This window comes from Austrofundulus limnaeus, unplaced genomic scaffold (assembly GCF_001266775.1).
Source record: "Austrofundulus limnaeus strain Quisiro unplaced genomic scaffold, Austrofundulus_limnaeus-1.0 Scaffold176, whole genome shotgun sequence".
In the NCBI taxonomy this organism is placed as follows: domain Eukaryota; kingdom Metazoa; phylum Chordata; class Actinopteri; order Cyprinodontiformes; family Rivulidae; genus Austrofundulus; species Austrofundulus limnaeus.
This window is the reverse complement of record NW_013952578.1, coordinates 1102934-1117163: the sequence shown is the minus strand read 5'-3', so window position 1 is coordinate 1117163 and position 14230 is coordinate 1102934. Positions and strand designations below refer to the sequence as shown.

The following is a 14230-nucleotide window of genomic DNA, read 5'->3' as shown; positions in this document are numbered from 1 at the left end:
TGTGTGTGTGTGTGTGTGTGTGTGTGTGTGTGTGTGTGTGTGTGTGTGTGTGTATGTAAATGTATCCTTAGCATTTCCAGCTGAATCAGTAATGAGCATTTCATTACTTCAGCCTCAGGTCCCCAGGGAGGACACATGCACACACACCTACTATGTCTCTTTATCCTTGTGGGGACTTTTCATTGACTTCCATTCATTTTATGGAAACTGTATATCCTAACCCTGACCATTTACCCTAAAATTAATCTCACAGGTACCTACCTGGCCATAAAACTAACCTAAACTCAATTCACACCTTGGTTCTAAACCAAACACCCCACCCCACCCAAAATCAGCCTCCGAATTTGTGGGGACCCACAAGGAGCATCCAGTCCCCAGAAGGCTGTATTTTCCTGAAAAAATGTCCCCACAAAGTAGCAAAAAGAAGGGTGCACAAACACACAAACACACAGGTTCGCCCAGCTATCCATTTGGGGACATTCTATGACTTCTATTACATTCCCACAGCCTAACCCTGACCACAAACCCTAAGGTTAACCTCACAGGTACCTACCTGACCCTAAAACTAACTTAAACTCAATTCACACCTTGGTCCTAAACCAAACCCCCAACCCATCAATGGCATTTAAACCAAACAGGGACTCAACTTAGGTCCCCAAATGCACCAGTTGTCCCAAAAGGTAGGCGTTTTGTCTTAAAATTGCCCCAAAATGTCACCAAAAACAACCACCCCCCACACACACCCATCCTTGTATTTGCATCAAACTGAGGACTTTGTAAGCTAAGAAAAGATAAGATCCTTTACTAGTCCCACAGGTCGGAAATTTTGGGTCTATTCATTTTTGCAACTGCATTTATGCCTAACCCAGACATTTTCCCTAACACTAACCACTACGATTTATTCCTAACCCTAACGTGAACCAAAACTTATTTCAGACCATCCCTCTAAACCTAACTAGTAAAGCACAGTAGAGCTGCAAAAAAGTGAGGATCGAGAAAATGTCCTCACTTTACACCAAAAACCTCACTTTGATAGTAACTATTTTACAAGTGGTCCTCACTCTGTGGCAGAAACAAGTACACACAGACACACACACACACAGAAGGAAGATGTTGGTGAAAGGTTGCCGCAGACTACACCCTCAACAAGCTCTTACAGAAAAAAAACTAAAAACAATATCATAAATCTAAAAGTTACTGTAGGTTAAACTGATTAGACTAAAAGCACTTTTTAACCCAAACACTAGATGTGATAAACATGACAATAAATGTATTAGATTTTGTCATTCTGAAATTGAGTGTCATAAATACGCACTATGATTTTGATTTGTTAAAATGTCATTTTTGCTCATTACAATAAAACTCTAAATCATCAATGTGTCCCTAAAGGGCAACTTGCTGTGATCATTTTCAAGCTGTGAGGAGTATAGTGGGCCATAATAAATGAAGGCCACTTAAAGAAAAGAAAAAAGACAGCTTCAGGGCAGCGATAAATAATAGTGACTTCTTATAGATCTTCAATTACGTTACATTAAAATGAAATGTAGACTATTTCTTAAACTTTACTTTGACAGGTTTCGTGTTTTAGAGTCACTTTTACAGGCTTGAATCAAACCAAAACCTCTGTTTAAAGAAAGAAGAATTGATTTATTCTTATTCAATCCTGATTCAGCAACCTTTTGAGGCTTCATTTAACTCAGCGTTTGAGTTGTAACCTAAGATTTATGGCAGTCTCTCAACACTATAACGGTAATGATAATGATGGCATAAATCAATACCAGGCAGCAAGTGTTTTATGCAAAACAGAATGGTCAAACAAAGATAATTTTGTTGTTTATGCGTCTTCTTTTATGTTAAGTAAATTTAGTCTGGCCCCGTCATGACATGGTCCCTAAAACAAAGACCGTGTTGATAAAAATACATAAAACATAAGGCATTTCTTGTTTGGTAAATTATGTCTTTGTTGTAACAATGCTTCTTTGCAATTAATCTTATACGGGGCACCTGGGGGTACCAGAAGCTCAAACCAAGTAGTTTCCCAATGGCAGAGAAAATTTGCCAAAAATTGTTTTTGTGCCCAACTCGCATATCCAACAAATGCATGCTCCTTACAAATGTGGTCCCATTTAAAAGGCTAAATTATAGGCAGTTTCATACATGACCCTCATGCACATGCAAAGCACCACTGTACCAGAACTCATCAGAACAGATTTATTGTTTTGGGCGGGGGTCCAGATGGGGTGGAGGACACTCAATGGTGGGCCCGATGGATAGCCCTTCAGATCTGATGCTAGTTTTTGAGTTATAAGAATTTTTTAAATCCAGACACACCTTTTTAGATGGAGCCACCTCCTCAAATTTGGGGTCTATTGTGAAACTCTTGGCTGGTGCATTTTAGGTTGGACACATCTCCATTCCTACTAGTGCTGTGCAGTATACCGGTTCATACCGAATACCGTTTTTTATTTTTGTTATGATATGAATTTTCTGAATACCGGACAGTCCGGTTTAAATAGCCTGAACACGTTCCTAACATTTCGTCGTTACCGCTACTTAACTGTTGTTTCCCGGAGGACACTTTTCCCCGCAGCACCACTATGTGCATTAGCATACTAATGCTATTGTTGAGCAGCTTGTTGCAGCGGCGGATGGCGAGTCCGCTGCTTATATTGACTGACGTTAAAAAACATCCTGTTTTCGCCATCGCTGAATGTAGTAAACAACTCTTCAGTGACATGCATGGTTAGATTAAACACGCAACGTTAATATGGAGACGTGGAGATGCATGGAGATTTTAACGTGGTTCTATTGTGAAAAGCCCAGGGGAAGTAGTTTTGTAGTGGAGTTGAGCTGAGTGGTGTGCAGGGTGAGTTGTCCTGTTAATCTTTATTAAATAACAAAACAATAGACCCGATAATAATCTTTTCTTAACCCTCCTCCTTCACAACCGGACCAAAATGCATGATTACTGTCTCCAACCACCAGTCAGAGAAAAGACACAGAGGAGGGAAACAGCGACACAGACAGAGGTACAGTAAAAGAAAAAAGTTAATAAGCAGTTTTTGTACATTTTATTATCAGCTGACCAGTGATTAAAAGAAAAATACCGTGATATACCGTGAAACTGGTGTAAATGTTGAAAATACCGTGATATAAAATTTTGGTCATACCGCCCAGCACTAATTCCTACCAAATTTTATGCTGCTAGGCGCATCCCAAAATTTGATTGTTTTGGGTAGGTGTCTGGTGGGGATGCTCATTGGTGGGCCCATTGGATAGCCTTTCATCAGAGCTAAACAAAAAAAAAATCTGAAGCTCCAATGTTGAATAGTTTTTGAGTTTTAAGCATTTTTGAAAGTTCAGACACTCCCTTTTTAGATGAAATCCCTCCTCAAATACGGGGTCTATAATAAAATTGTTGGCTGGTGCAGTGTAGGTTGGACACATCTATGCCTAACTTCAAGTTGATCAAGGCAGCCATTTCCTTGCTACAGTTGAACAAAAATCACTGAAAAAAATAACAGTATGAAAACATGACCCCCCAATTTGCGCATGGGGGTCATATAATCTACCAAACCCAAATTTCTTGTGCTAAGTTTATATTCATTGCATGTGCTTTGGGTTTAACTAAGAACACTTTGTTGCTCACATCAATTATAAAACTATTCTTATGCCTCCTTCTGTTTAAACTATCACCAATTAAATGTCTGCATTGAAGTAAATGATCTACAAGGCTTTATTAGAAAACCAACTGGCTTATAACTAACTCGTCAATTGTATTAACTCGGGGACTCAATGATAGTGTTCAAAAAGAGTGACCCCATTTCCAGCTGTCATCTCCATCATTTTCTCAAAAGACATTCAATTCATTGCGACGATATTAGTGAGAAGTAACACCCAGCGTTCTGGCTTGTGTTTGTTTTCAAATAAACGGTAACAGCAACTGATGCATCGCTTCGCAGTGCCTTCCCAAGGTCACACTTGTCGAGGTTAATCATAGCCTCAAGTAGAATTGTAAAACCTTTGGAGAAAAGAAGAAAAAGAGAAGAAAAAAAACACAGAAGACTTAGGCTTGAACACATCCAGACACTGTGTGTGACTGGAGGTGGATAAAAAGAGAAAACAGAGCCGAGCGACTCTTTGAAGGCCATGCATCACCACCAGCCGGTGAGGGTTGCTGTGGGAGGCGCAGCTAGACAAAGCAAGGGCAGCGTGCTTCTTTAGAAAGGTCAAGTGTGAGAATAACAGGTTCCAGCAGAGAGGAGCACTAATAAGTAGATTATGTCTAATCGGTTCTGCACGGGCAAACTCAGTCAGGTGTGGAGACGAACGATGTCAGGCAGGAAGAAAGGCAGGCACAAACAAGACAAACACAAAAGGTTATTAAACACTCAAACACTCAAGATTCTCCAACATCGCAGGTTAGGTTCTATTTTCCTCTCCAGGCGTGTTGAACAAAATACAGACAGCTCCCCTTCTCCCAGAATGAGTAAGGCAGAGTCGGAGCAAAGTGAATGTATAATACTTTAATGAGCCACATCTTCCCTGAGGATCTATCATTGAACTCCTCTGCCTATTAACCGTGGCCACATGCTGAACACATGCGTGTGCAGCTTGTCATTTATGATTGATTCTCTTTCTCCCTGCTCCCACTGTTACCCCCATTTCCGCTCATATATTCCCTTTGTTTCCTAATTGTGTTTCTTTGTTGTGGACCAGTCAATATATTTCAAGCAGAAACCTGAGGAGTAGTGTTAAAATAAAAATAAAAAATCTAAGAACAGGGAAACAAAGACTGTAGTTAAAGGTAAGACTGGCAGACAATTGATTTGGGCATCGATGAGCTGGAAGTTAATCATTTGCAGATGGTTACTTCCTGCATGTTTCATTGTAAAGTATCCATTGGTTCATGGGAAATTTTGCTAACATTACCAGACAAATGAACAGAGAAAGATGAAAGATTGTTTGCTCTTGACTAGGCGTGTCACAATAAGCAATACATTTGTACAATAAATTAAAATGAGGTTGAGAAATGTTATTTGCCTGCTTGTGTCTCCCACTTTTCTACTCCTTAGTGTAGATAGGAGTGACCTCTGGTGTCAGGTATTTACCGGGTGCATGATCTCCAACCTTTAGCACGAGAGCTTCGGTTTTCCAACGCCTTCTTTCAGCTGGCGATGCCTCAGGACGTTCCAGGGCTGCGTGCCAGCATGCATGTGATCGCAAATACAGTATTATTTCTGGTCAAGGTCAGTTTGTAACTTTTTTCGTACGCAATTTTCATAAACGTCCGTAAGCTTTGTAAGTGGGGGGGGGGGGGGGGTTGTAGTGGAGTTGAGTTGACTGGTGTGCAGGGTATCATTGTATTAGTTAAAAATGGTCTCCAAACAATATTATCGTTTATCCCAATAATCTCAGAGAAACAAATTATTGTCCAGTAAAACTTGGTTTTGTGACAAGTAGAGGTGTAAGTATCATGTGTGGAGTTTTTTGTTGTGTTTCTTCCTTATTTGGTTCCTGCGCTTAATTGCACCACCTGCGTGCAATCCTATTGATGACATCCTGGGTTTTAAAAGCGTCTCCAGATGGATGAGTCTTCGCTGATGCATAACACCGTTTGGTAGTGCTTAAGCCAACTACAAGTTATTGAATATTCTATAGTTGTTGTTATTGACATTTATGTCCTCTTGTTTTTTAAGGAACCTCTCGCCAAGTTTACCGTCTGGAGTTTTTGGTCTGCCCAGGATTTATCACCACAGGAACCAAGGAAGATTTTTATGCTTTGCCACTCTGCCTGAAGAAACCACTTACCTGTTTAAAGGAAACCTCACCCCAAAGCCACATCCTTCTCCAGGTACCTGTAAGAAAGACTTTTCATTTTTTATATGAAAATATTTAATATTTTCATTCCGATTCATTTTTGGAAAAGACTCACCTGGATTCTTCCCTTTTTCAGATCCGGACTTCTATTCATTCCCCAGCACCTGTAAATAAAATCACTTACCTTTTTCATTCGTGTTCCATGTTTGATTACTCAGTTCCACTCAATCACCTGACTATTCTGAGTTCATGTCAGTAAGAAAATATTGATACACAGAAATATCCCGATATTTCATTTCCTGATACTGTATCAATTCTCTAAAGCTCTGAATTGATTTTTTATTAAAGTTTAAAATGTAAACTTCCACGCCAACAGTTTAGCTTTTATGCTGTAGTTTAGCCTCCAACCGCTAGTTGGCAGCAGTCAGACAACTATTTGGCTCCTTCACTCCTGAGGTGCCAGAGAGTATGATAGCTCAAACATTAGCACTGTGAGTAAACATTAGCACCATGTACCAAGGGCTGAATCTGAGCGGATTAGACCAACACCCGCTGCTTTCTAAGCTGAGGGTTACCAACAGTTCCTTATGAGTCGTGGTGGAAGGATTTATCAAGAATGCAGAAATACGTTGGAATAAATGCACAGAAAGTCTGCGTGTATGGCCGTCAAATGATTTAATTTGAGTAACAACAGAGCAGAAGTCGATCAGAGAAATCTGTCAATTGTGGCTGGCGCGTCAGTGCAGAACAGCCGATAATACAACATCCTGTGACATGTTTACAACCAATCACCGTTCGCCAACTGTAAACCATCTAACCAATAACAAAGCTGTCAGCCCCGGAAACACCTTATCAAAATAAAATGGGTCGTGCATTGCCGAGTCTTTAAGTCTGGGCCGACAGATTAAAACAGCCGAAACTAGTTATATGAGATATGATTACTGGACAGTGTCAAGGTAAAACAGATACACGTAATTATTCCATAACAAGTCGGAATGTCCGTATTTTAAGCCAAGCTGAAGTGTCCTGTTTGGGACACTTTCTTCGGACTGGATCGGCCGTCACAATTCTCAAAGTTGAACAGCCAGGTACTTTGTCACGTGACCATGTTGTAAACGGAGGCTGACATGTTGGTTTGGGGGAAAATATGATGAGTTCCTCTATGTGGAAAATAGGAAAAATTGTGAAAAGTTGCTGTAGGACTGCACTTCTCACGTAAAAAACATCCAGAGAGAAATTATTTATTTTTTCTAACTGCATGAGTGAGCGGAGAGAAATAAGACTTGTTGTTCTGCCTCTACAGACCTCCGAGCTTCTCCTTGTTTAAACAGAATTGCCTCGTAGTTTTGATTCAAAACACACTAAAACTGGCTAAAATGAAGAGTAAACACTCAGAACTACACAGTAACTATAAAATCCAAACATGTTAAATCTCACAGATATAATTAATAAAGTCCTGCTCTCACCGGCTCTTCAATGCCGCCAATCTCCATTCAAATTTCACCTCTTTTTATTTTCTTCTTCCTGTAGATTTTTTACTGCTTGTCAGATAACTTTGAGCCTCAGTCAAAAAGGAGGTCTGGGGGGTTGCATTTTTTCGGTTTAAGAGAAAGATGACACTGACGATTACCGTGTTTCCTGCTCCCTTCAGCTGCAACATGCTTCAAAATAGAACGTCCATTTTCAGAAAAAAAGTAAGATATGCTATTTATCGTAACGCTGGTTTTCTTAACTCTTGACCTATCGACACAATTTAAAAACTGCTGTATAGTTTGAAGTCTCTACTTTTGACACATAATTTGTCACAGGGTCTCACAATGAGTTTTCCCCCATACAAAAATGGAGGTTGAAATTACGTGACTGAATGACATCACGCCAACTTCGAGAATACGGAAGGCAGGCAGTTATTAGTCTTGCGCCCTGAGCTCAAGGGGTCCATGAGGGCTGGTACTGAAGTAAAAGTAAAAGTAAGTAAGTAAAGTTTTATTAATATAGTTCCTTTCACAGAAAGAAATTCACAAGGTGCTGTACATTCAGGGAAGGGGGGAGGGGGCAGTTAAGAAACACCCATTCAAGAAAACATACAAGACAAACATGGGGGAACAGGTGGAACCGGTCATGCAGCAAACACAGTTGCGCTACCTTTAACAACAGCTTGAAATACACAAAAGGAAAATTGAGTTAAACAACCCACGAGAGAGCAAGACAGCGTAGGGGGTGGGGGGGNCGCTTAGGTAAAATAAAGTGGCCAAATGCAACAACCATATGAAATACAGTGCAATAAAATGACTGCTGTACTTGCGCTCTCCTCTTAAGGTGCCCCATGACAGCTGACAACACAGACTGAGCAGCAGCCTTATGTCGTCCGTTTACTGTACTTCAAGATACACATTAATGACACATTTGGCCTAACCATTGAAAACATGGAAAAAATACGAAATATGAAAATAATAATACATGTAAAACATACTGAGTTTTTTAATAGAATCTTTAAAAAAGGGCAATATATTGCAATGTATCAGCTTGATTACAGTATCACAATATATCGTGATGTATAGTACATACACAGCCCTGGTGACAAGCCTACTGTTGACGGCTGGCATTAAATACATGAAAACAATGTAGGTTTCAAAGAGCTTCTTTGTATTTAATGAAGTTTTCTAAATGTATTTAGGAGCTATGACATATGCACTTTAAAAAAAACTGCTGCTGTCACAAAAGTCCATTAACAACACACTGGAATGAAGAGAGGAAAATGCTCGAGTGTGAATTTCCACGTTATAGCTGCATCAGTGGGGCAGACTTTGCATACCATGTTTTATGTCCGAATGTTCTGCAGCGCGCCGAGGAAAGCCGTTTCTTTTTATAGCTTGGATCAATCCAATTCAAACGCACACTCTTAGACGTTTTATAGTCTCCACTGAAGATTAGAAGCCTCACAGGAACTTTTTATGGTTCTTTCTGGCTCTCTCAAGATTGCAGTTGATGGATAAACAAATGCAGATTAATGTTTCCTCGTGCAGATGGGGCAACGCAGTAAAGCGCGGGGCTCTTTTAAGAGGAAATAGTCAAAATAAAATTGCTAATCTGGCCCCCAGGAACAGAGGGGTTAGGACAGGGCGATGTGGTTGAGAAAAGAGAGACAATAAAGATGACATTTTTCTGCAGTTTATGATTTTCTGTTGAAAGGTCCAGCAGCATTTTATTTGCAAATTAGCAGAATTTTTTTCATTTATAGAAATAAACAAAGCAAAGCGAGAGGTCTGTTTGAGCACTCGGACAAGTGAGATGTTATAACATCTTCCACACCTCGTTCCTCTCTCCTTTCCTTAAAAATCATCCTTCACGTCTCTCTTCTCTTTCTTAACGGCGATCACAAAAATACCCGTGGGATGGCCGACCACCTGGTAGCCATGGTTACAAAGACTGAGTGCCCCTCGCGAGTACGCATTCACACATTCTCTCACATACTCGTGAACACTTCCTGTACCTGGTTAAGATATGACTTCCTGTATGTAACATGCAGGATGCAGTGGAGGAGGAACCAGTGTGACCTGGATTTAGGAGGTTCTCTTGTGACTCATTAACATCTGGAGGTTTTAGTCTCTCTAACCACCACAAAACAAGCAATGATTCAACAGTTATTCTGACACAGCAATTCATTTGTTAAAAAAAAAGAGGAAAGGAGACAACAAGCTGGAATTACGTTTACGTCATTAACAAAATAAGTCTTAGGTGAATCAGTTTGGGGGCGGATATTATGCGGAATCGACCATTTTGAGCTTTACATCATGTCATGTCATTTCCTCGTCAAAAACATACCCAGAGTGTTGCTTTGACTCATTCATGCATGTTTGAGAAACCCTTGAAACTCCTGCGGTAGCCACGTGGAACTGTAAATGCTTGCTGGTGCAAAGCACCGCCTATTTACACAAAGCTCCGCCCTGAACCTCAGTCCTCAGCCAAGCTCCCGCCCAACAGAGCACCCCTCCCTTGCGTCTCCCCCACACAGCTCCATCACTAGCGGCAGCAACAATTAGCAAAATATCTGGTGGAACTGCAAGTCTTTTGAGCTTGTAATACTAACTTCAAAATATAGCTTCATAATGGTAATTAATTTTAGTTTCTTCGCTAAAAATATCTTAACGTTGACGTATGTGCAAGAGGATGACTGTGCGATATATTACCAAGCTGAAACGTCTTGTAGGAGCCTCTGTACTCACTTAGGTTCTTCAGAAAACATACTTTCTGTTGGGGGATAATTAGAGTAAGATTCAACTGAGTTTCCATATTCCAATACTGATGTTATATAATGTTGCTTCTTTATTTTATTTTTTTACAACAAAATACAACACTCCTATGAAAGATGGTAAAGCAGGGCTATTCAACTAGCAAGTGACCAAAGTTTGGCCTGTCCATTGGTTCATTCATCCCTTAAGCCCAAAACCCCGGTTTTCTACTTTAATTACTATAAGTTCTTTTTGTTAAACATAGACATGTTTGGTATCTGCATAAATGTCAGAATCTTGGCTAGAAGCTGGTAAAAAAACACACTTCTATGCACATTCATGACAGTTAAAACTACAAACAGTTGAAGATAAAATTATGAAACTGAAAAAAAATTGGTTTAAAAATTTGGCAAGTCAGAGATAGGAGGCATAACGTGTTATTTTTAATTTTTGACATTGTTTTATCATCACTACTTTTTTTATAGGGCTCTGTATGATGTAGTCATGGTTAAATGCAGAAAAATAAACTATTTCAAATTTAACAGATCTTTGTAATACTTGGTTTATTTACATAATGACTTTTATTGCTGGATGTTCGGCCCCTGAGCTGTTGGCCTGCAGTAACTGTGGTCTCCGGAAAACTTAGTTGAATAGCCCTGTTGTAAATTATATGAAGCATTGTTGTGAAGACATGCTGAAGTGGGAGGGACAGAAACGGTAGGAGGTTCTTAAAGAGACAGACACGAATTTCAAGGCGTTTAGATCAAATTAAGATCTAATCACATTTAGTTTTGATGTATACAGCTTTTTCATAACAACTGAAGGTATTTGATTGTAGTACAGAATTGAACTGTGCCTTTAAAATAAAAATAAAAAAATCGACAAAAACGAGGGAAATAAATTGCTAAACCAACACTGAATGTGAGAAAAAACATCTTTGACCAGCCGTTGAACATTTTTTCACGGTTGCTGTAAAACATTCTAGTAACTTCATTGCTCGTTAGTGCTGGTATGACCAATCTCATCTCACAAGTCTCAGCCAACACATAATATTCATACATATAATGTAATGTCTTTAAAAAAAAACTGGCAAAATGTTTGTAATTTTTGTTGAAATCTGTGCAACAAGAATGGAAAAAGTATGAACCTCAGGCTCAATAATAAGTAAAAAAAATATATAAAATTTAACAAAATAATTTGGAATATGGTTGATGATCTGTGTAGATGCTCCCACTTTAATCCAATGGATTTAACAATCTGAGAACTTGGATATACTGTGGGTTCCTATGAAATTTTAAAGTTGGTCAAGTTTAAAGAAGAGAGAACATGAGAGTTAAGGATATATCTATTAAATGTCTCCAGAGGCTTATATTCACTTGTGTTATATTCATAAATTAGCTGTGAGCCACTGATTTAAAGTGCAGCACCGACATAAACTGTACAAGTGTATAAAAAATAAATGACTTGTCCACGCCTATCTCTGTGATTTGTGTGGTCTTGTTGAGCCTGCATCATTCTTTCAGGTTCAGTGCTTAAAGGGCCTTGTTTACATGCACGGAGGCGGCCGGCAAGCAAAGAGGAATGCAGAAAATCCACCTTTGTCACTCTTTCCTGTGACTCTTTCACTAAGAACCGAGAGGAGCTTGTGAGACTCGATCCTAACATGCCGACATGGGTTCAGTAAATCATATCCAGCAATTTTCCCTGTGAATAGACAATGAACCAATTTCAGGCTCTGCAAGAAGAATGTGTTTCCACTGGTGGGACAATTCAAGGTCAGTGGCAATAAATTGACAAACGCGATGCCTTGCGATAGGAGCCGTTGAAAATCACAATAAAGAAACAGTAAATAAACCATGCAGAGATGCTACAAATGCGGTACCTGTGAAATTTTAAGTATTAGGATGCTTGAGAAATTACGCATGACAGATAATTGCTACTTTTTGAGTAAATAAACCATTAGCTAACCAACTTTACTAGCATTTTCAATAAAAATGTTTTGCTGTTGCACAATTTAAAGTACAGTAGATGACATAAAACCCTTGCTCGAGCCATCCTTCAAACAATCAACGTTTACTGAGGCTATTTTTTGAACATTAGTCACGTGACTGTGTCTGCTCGACACGGACGCACGCGCAAACTCTCATACCAGCTGCATCGATTTCAATGGAGCTGCGCTGGTTTAGCTGTGTTTAAACTTAAATAACGTCAGAAAACAGCATCAGATTCCATCGCCATTGTCCCAACATGGAAGGAGTGTTTTTGATCACTTTTCCCAAGTTACGATGCAAGGCTAACTGCTGGATTCAAGCGATGGGACGAGCTGAATTTGACTGGAAAAAAGTGCAACCAAGGATTTAATGTCTGCTCCAAACATTTACCTGATACAGAGACCAACATATCCCTGCACTTTCTGTCCATAAACAGACCAGTAAACCTTGTTGTTTTTACTACAGTCTACTGCTAGCTTTACTCCTAGCATCCATGCTAGCCTCATACAGAGCTCTACAGCAGTAATAATGTATGCAAATGGTATGTGTGACGTCATGAATATACAATAATACAAAAACACAGAGAGAAGGGGAGAGAGAAAAATTATGCCGTATGTTCGATAATACAAAAACACGTGGTTGGCGAGCACTGAAGAGGTAGGTTGCCATTAATGGTGAATGGTTAGCTAAAAGCTTGAGTAAAAAAGTGGGTTTTTAGGTGTTTCTTAAAGGAGACAATGTTATCAAGGGAGCGCAGGTTAACAGGGAGTTCATTCCAGAGCCTGGGGGGCCACAGAGGAGAAGGACCGGTCACCACGGGTCTTAAAGCGAGTGAGGGGAACCATAAGGAAATTTTGATCCTGTGAGCGAAGGTCGGTCAGTCTGTTCTGGAGGTTTCTGGTGCGTTAGTGCTTTGTGTACATGCAGGGGTCAGTTATGCAACCACTATGCGGTATCTTGTTAGTTTTAAAATTTGATGTGTTAACATTTTTAAGATCTCTGAAAGTTTGATTAAAGACATTTTAAGGCTAACTAAGATCTTAATCAAATTCAAAAATACTTTATTGATCCCAGAGGGAAATCATGTCATTTTTGCATTGGTTATTTTTGGATTGATGAATTCAACACCTTTTAAGACATTTTAAGGATCCGCGGAAACCCTGATCAAACCATTTAAGCGCTTTAAAGGATTTCAAGCACCTGCACAAACCCTGTATGATGCTAGCAATATAGCCACATGGTCAAACCTTGAAAAAAAAAACAGCATATTGTCATATTGCAATATCCTTTGTGATCTTAAATGACCTGTTAATGCTCTGCAAGGTTTACATATTAAAATTTAAATAACATTTTTTTTATTCACTTTTAGTGGATCATTTTGAAGTTCAGAGGGGTTCCCTGGATCTCCCACTGACACCCATGTTTTATGTATAAAAGCACGCACCATGAATAAGTCAGGGGGAAAATGAATAATCATAGTTTATTTTTACATGTCTGTGTTTGGGGGTGACCTGGTTGTTAGTTCACCATCTATCCCAGCAGAGTTGGTAATAAACTGCAGAGACCAGCAGAATTTGAAATGGAAAAAGTGAACGAGTAGCAGAGTGGGGACAATTGAATCCATCTCTTGGTGCCGTCCCTCCCTCTGGGCATTTCCCTGTGGAGGCTGCAGCCTTTTAAAATCTGCAGCTTGCCAATGAACCATATGTTTGTGTATTAATTTTGTTAACTGTGTGTGTGTGTGTGCGTGGTGGTTTGAGTTGTGTAGGAACCGGAAATTTATTTGCACAAGGATGAGGGAAGTGTGTCTGCGTCCACGTGTGCGTCTCTGTGTGGGCGCGAGTTCGCTGATGTTTATTGCTCTCTGTCTGCACATCTGTCTGCGTGTCCCTGTGCACACGTGACTCACCGCTTCCCTCGCCAGATGCTTCACAGCCGTCTTCGTCGTCACAACTGTCCCCGCTGCTTTCATCTGTCCGTGCGCTCCCTCTGTCCTCTTCCTGCCACCTTCTTCTTGCTTCGCTTGTCCAGCCGAGTTCCACCAACAGCTCCTGAAAAATAGCCAATATTCACATTACACATGGATGCAACAGATACAGTGGTTTGCAAAAGTATTCATACCCCTTGAACTTTTCCATATTTTGTCACATTACAACCACAAACATAAATATATTTCACTGGAATTTAATG

General features: G+C 39.8%; 1 protein-coding gene across 1 annotated transcript in view; it reads right to left on the bottom strand.

The window, feature by feature from the left end:
- The window catches only part of LOC106524108 (glypican-5), an 81086-nt gene that overhangs the window by 17319 nt on the left and 49537 nt on the right, over nucleotides 1–14230 (bottom strand). Inside the window, exon 9 of the mRNA XM_014017771.1 lies at nucleotides 13950–14091. Within this exon, the coding sequence (XP_013873225.1) occupies nucleotides 13950–14091 (142 nt within the window). The remainder of the gene's footprint in view (nucleotides 1–13949; nucleotides 14092–14230) is intronic.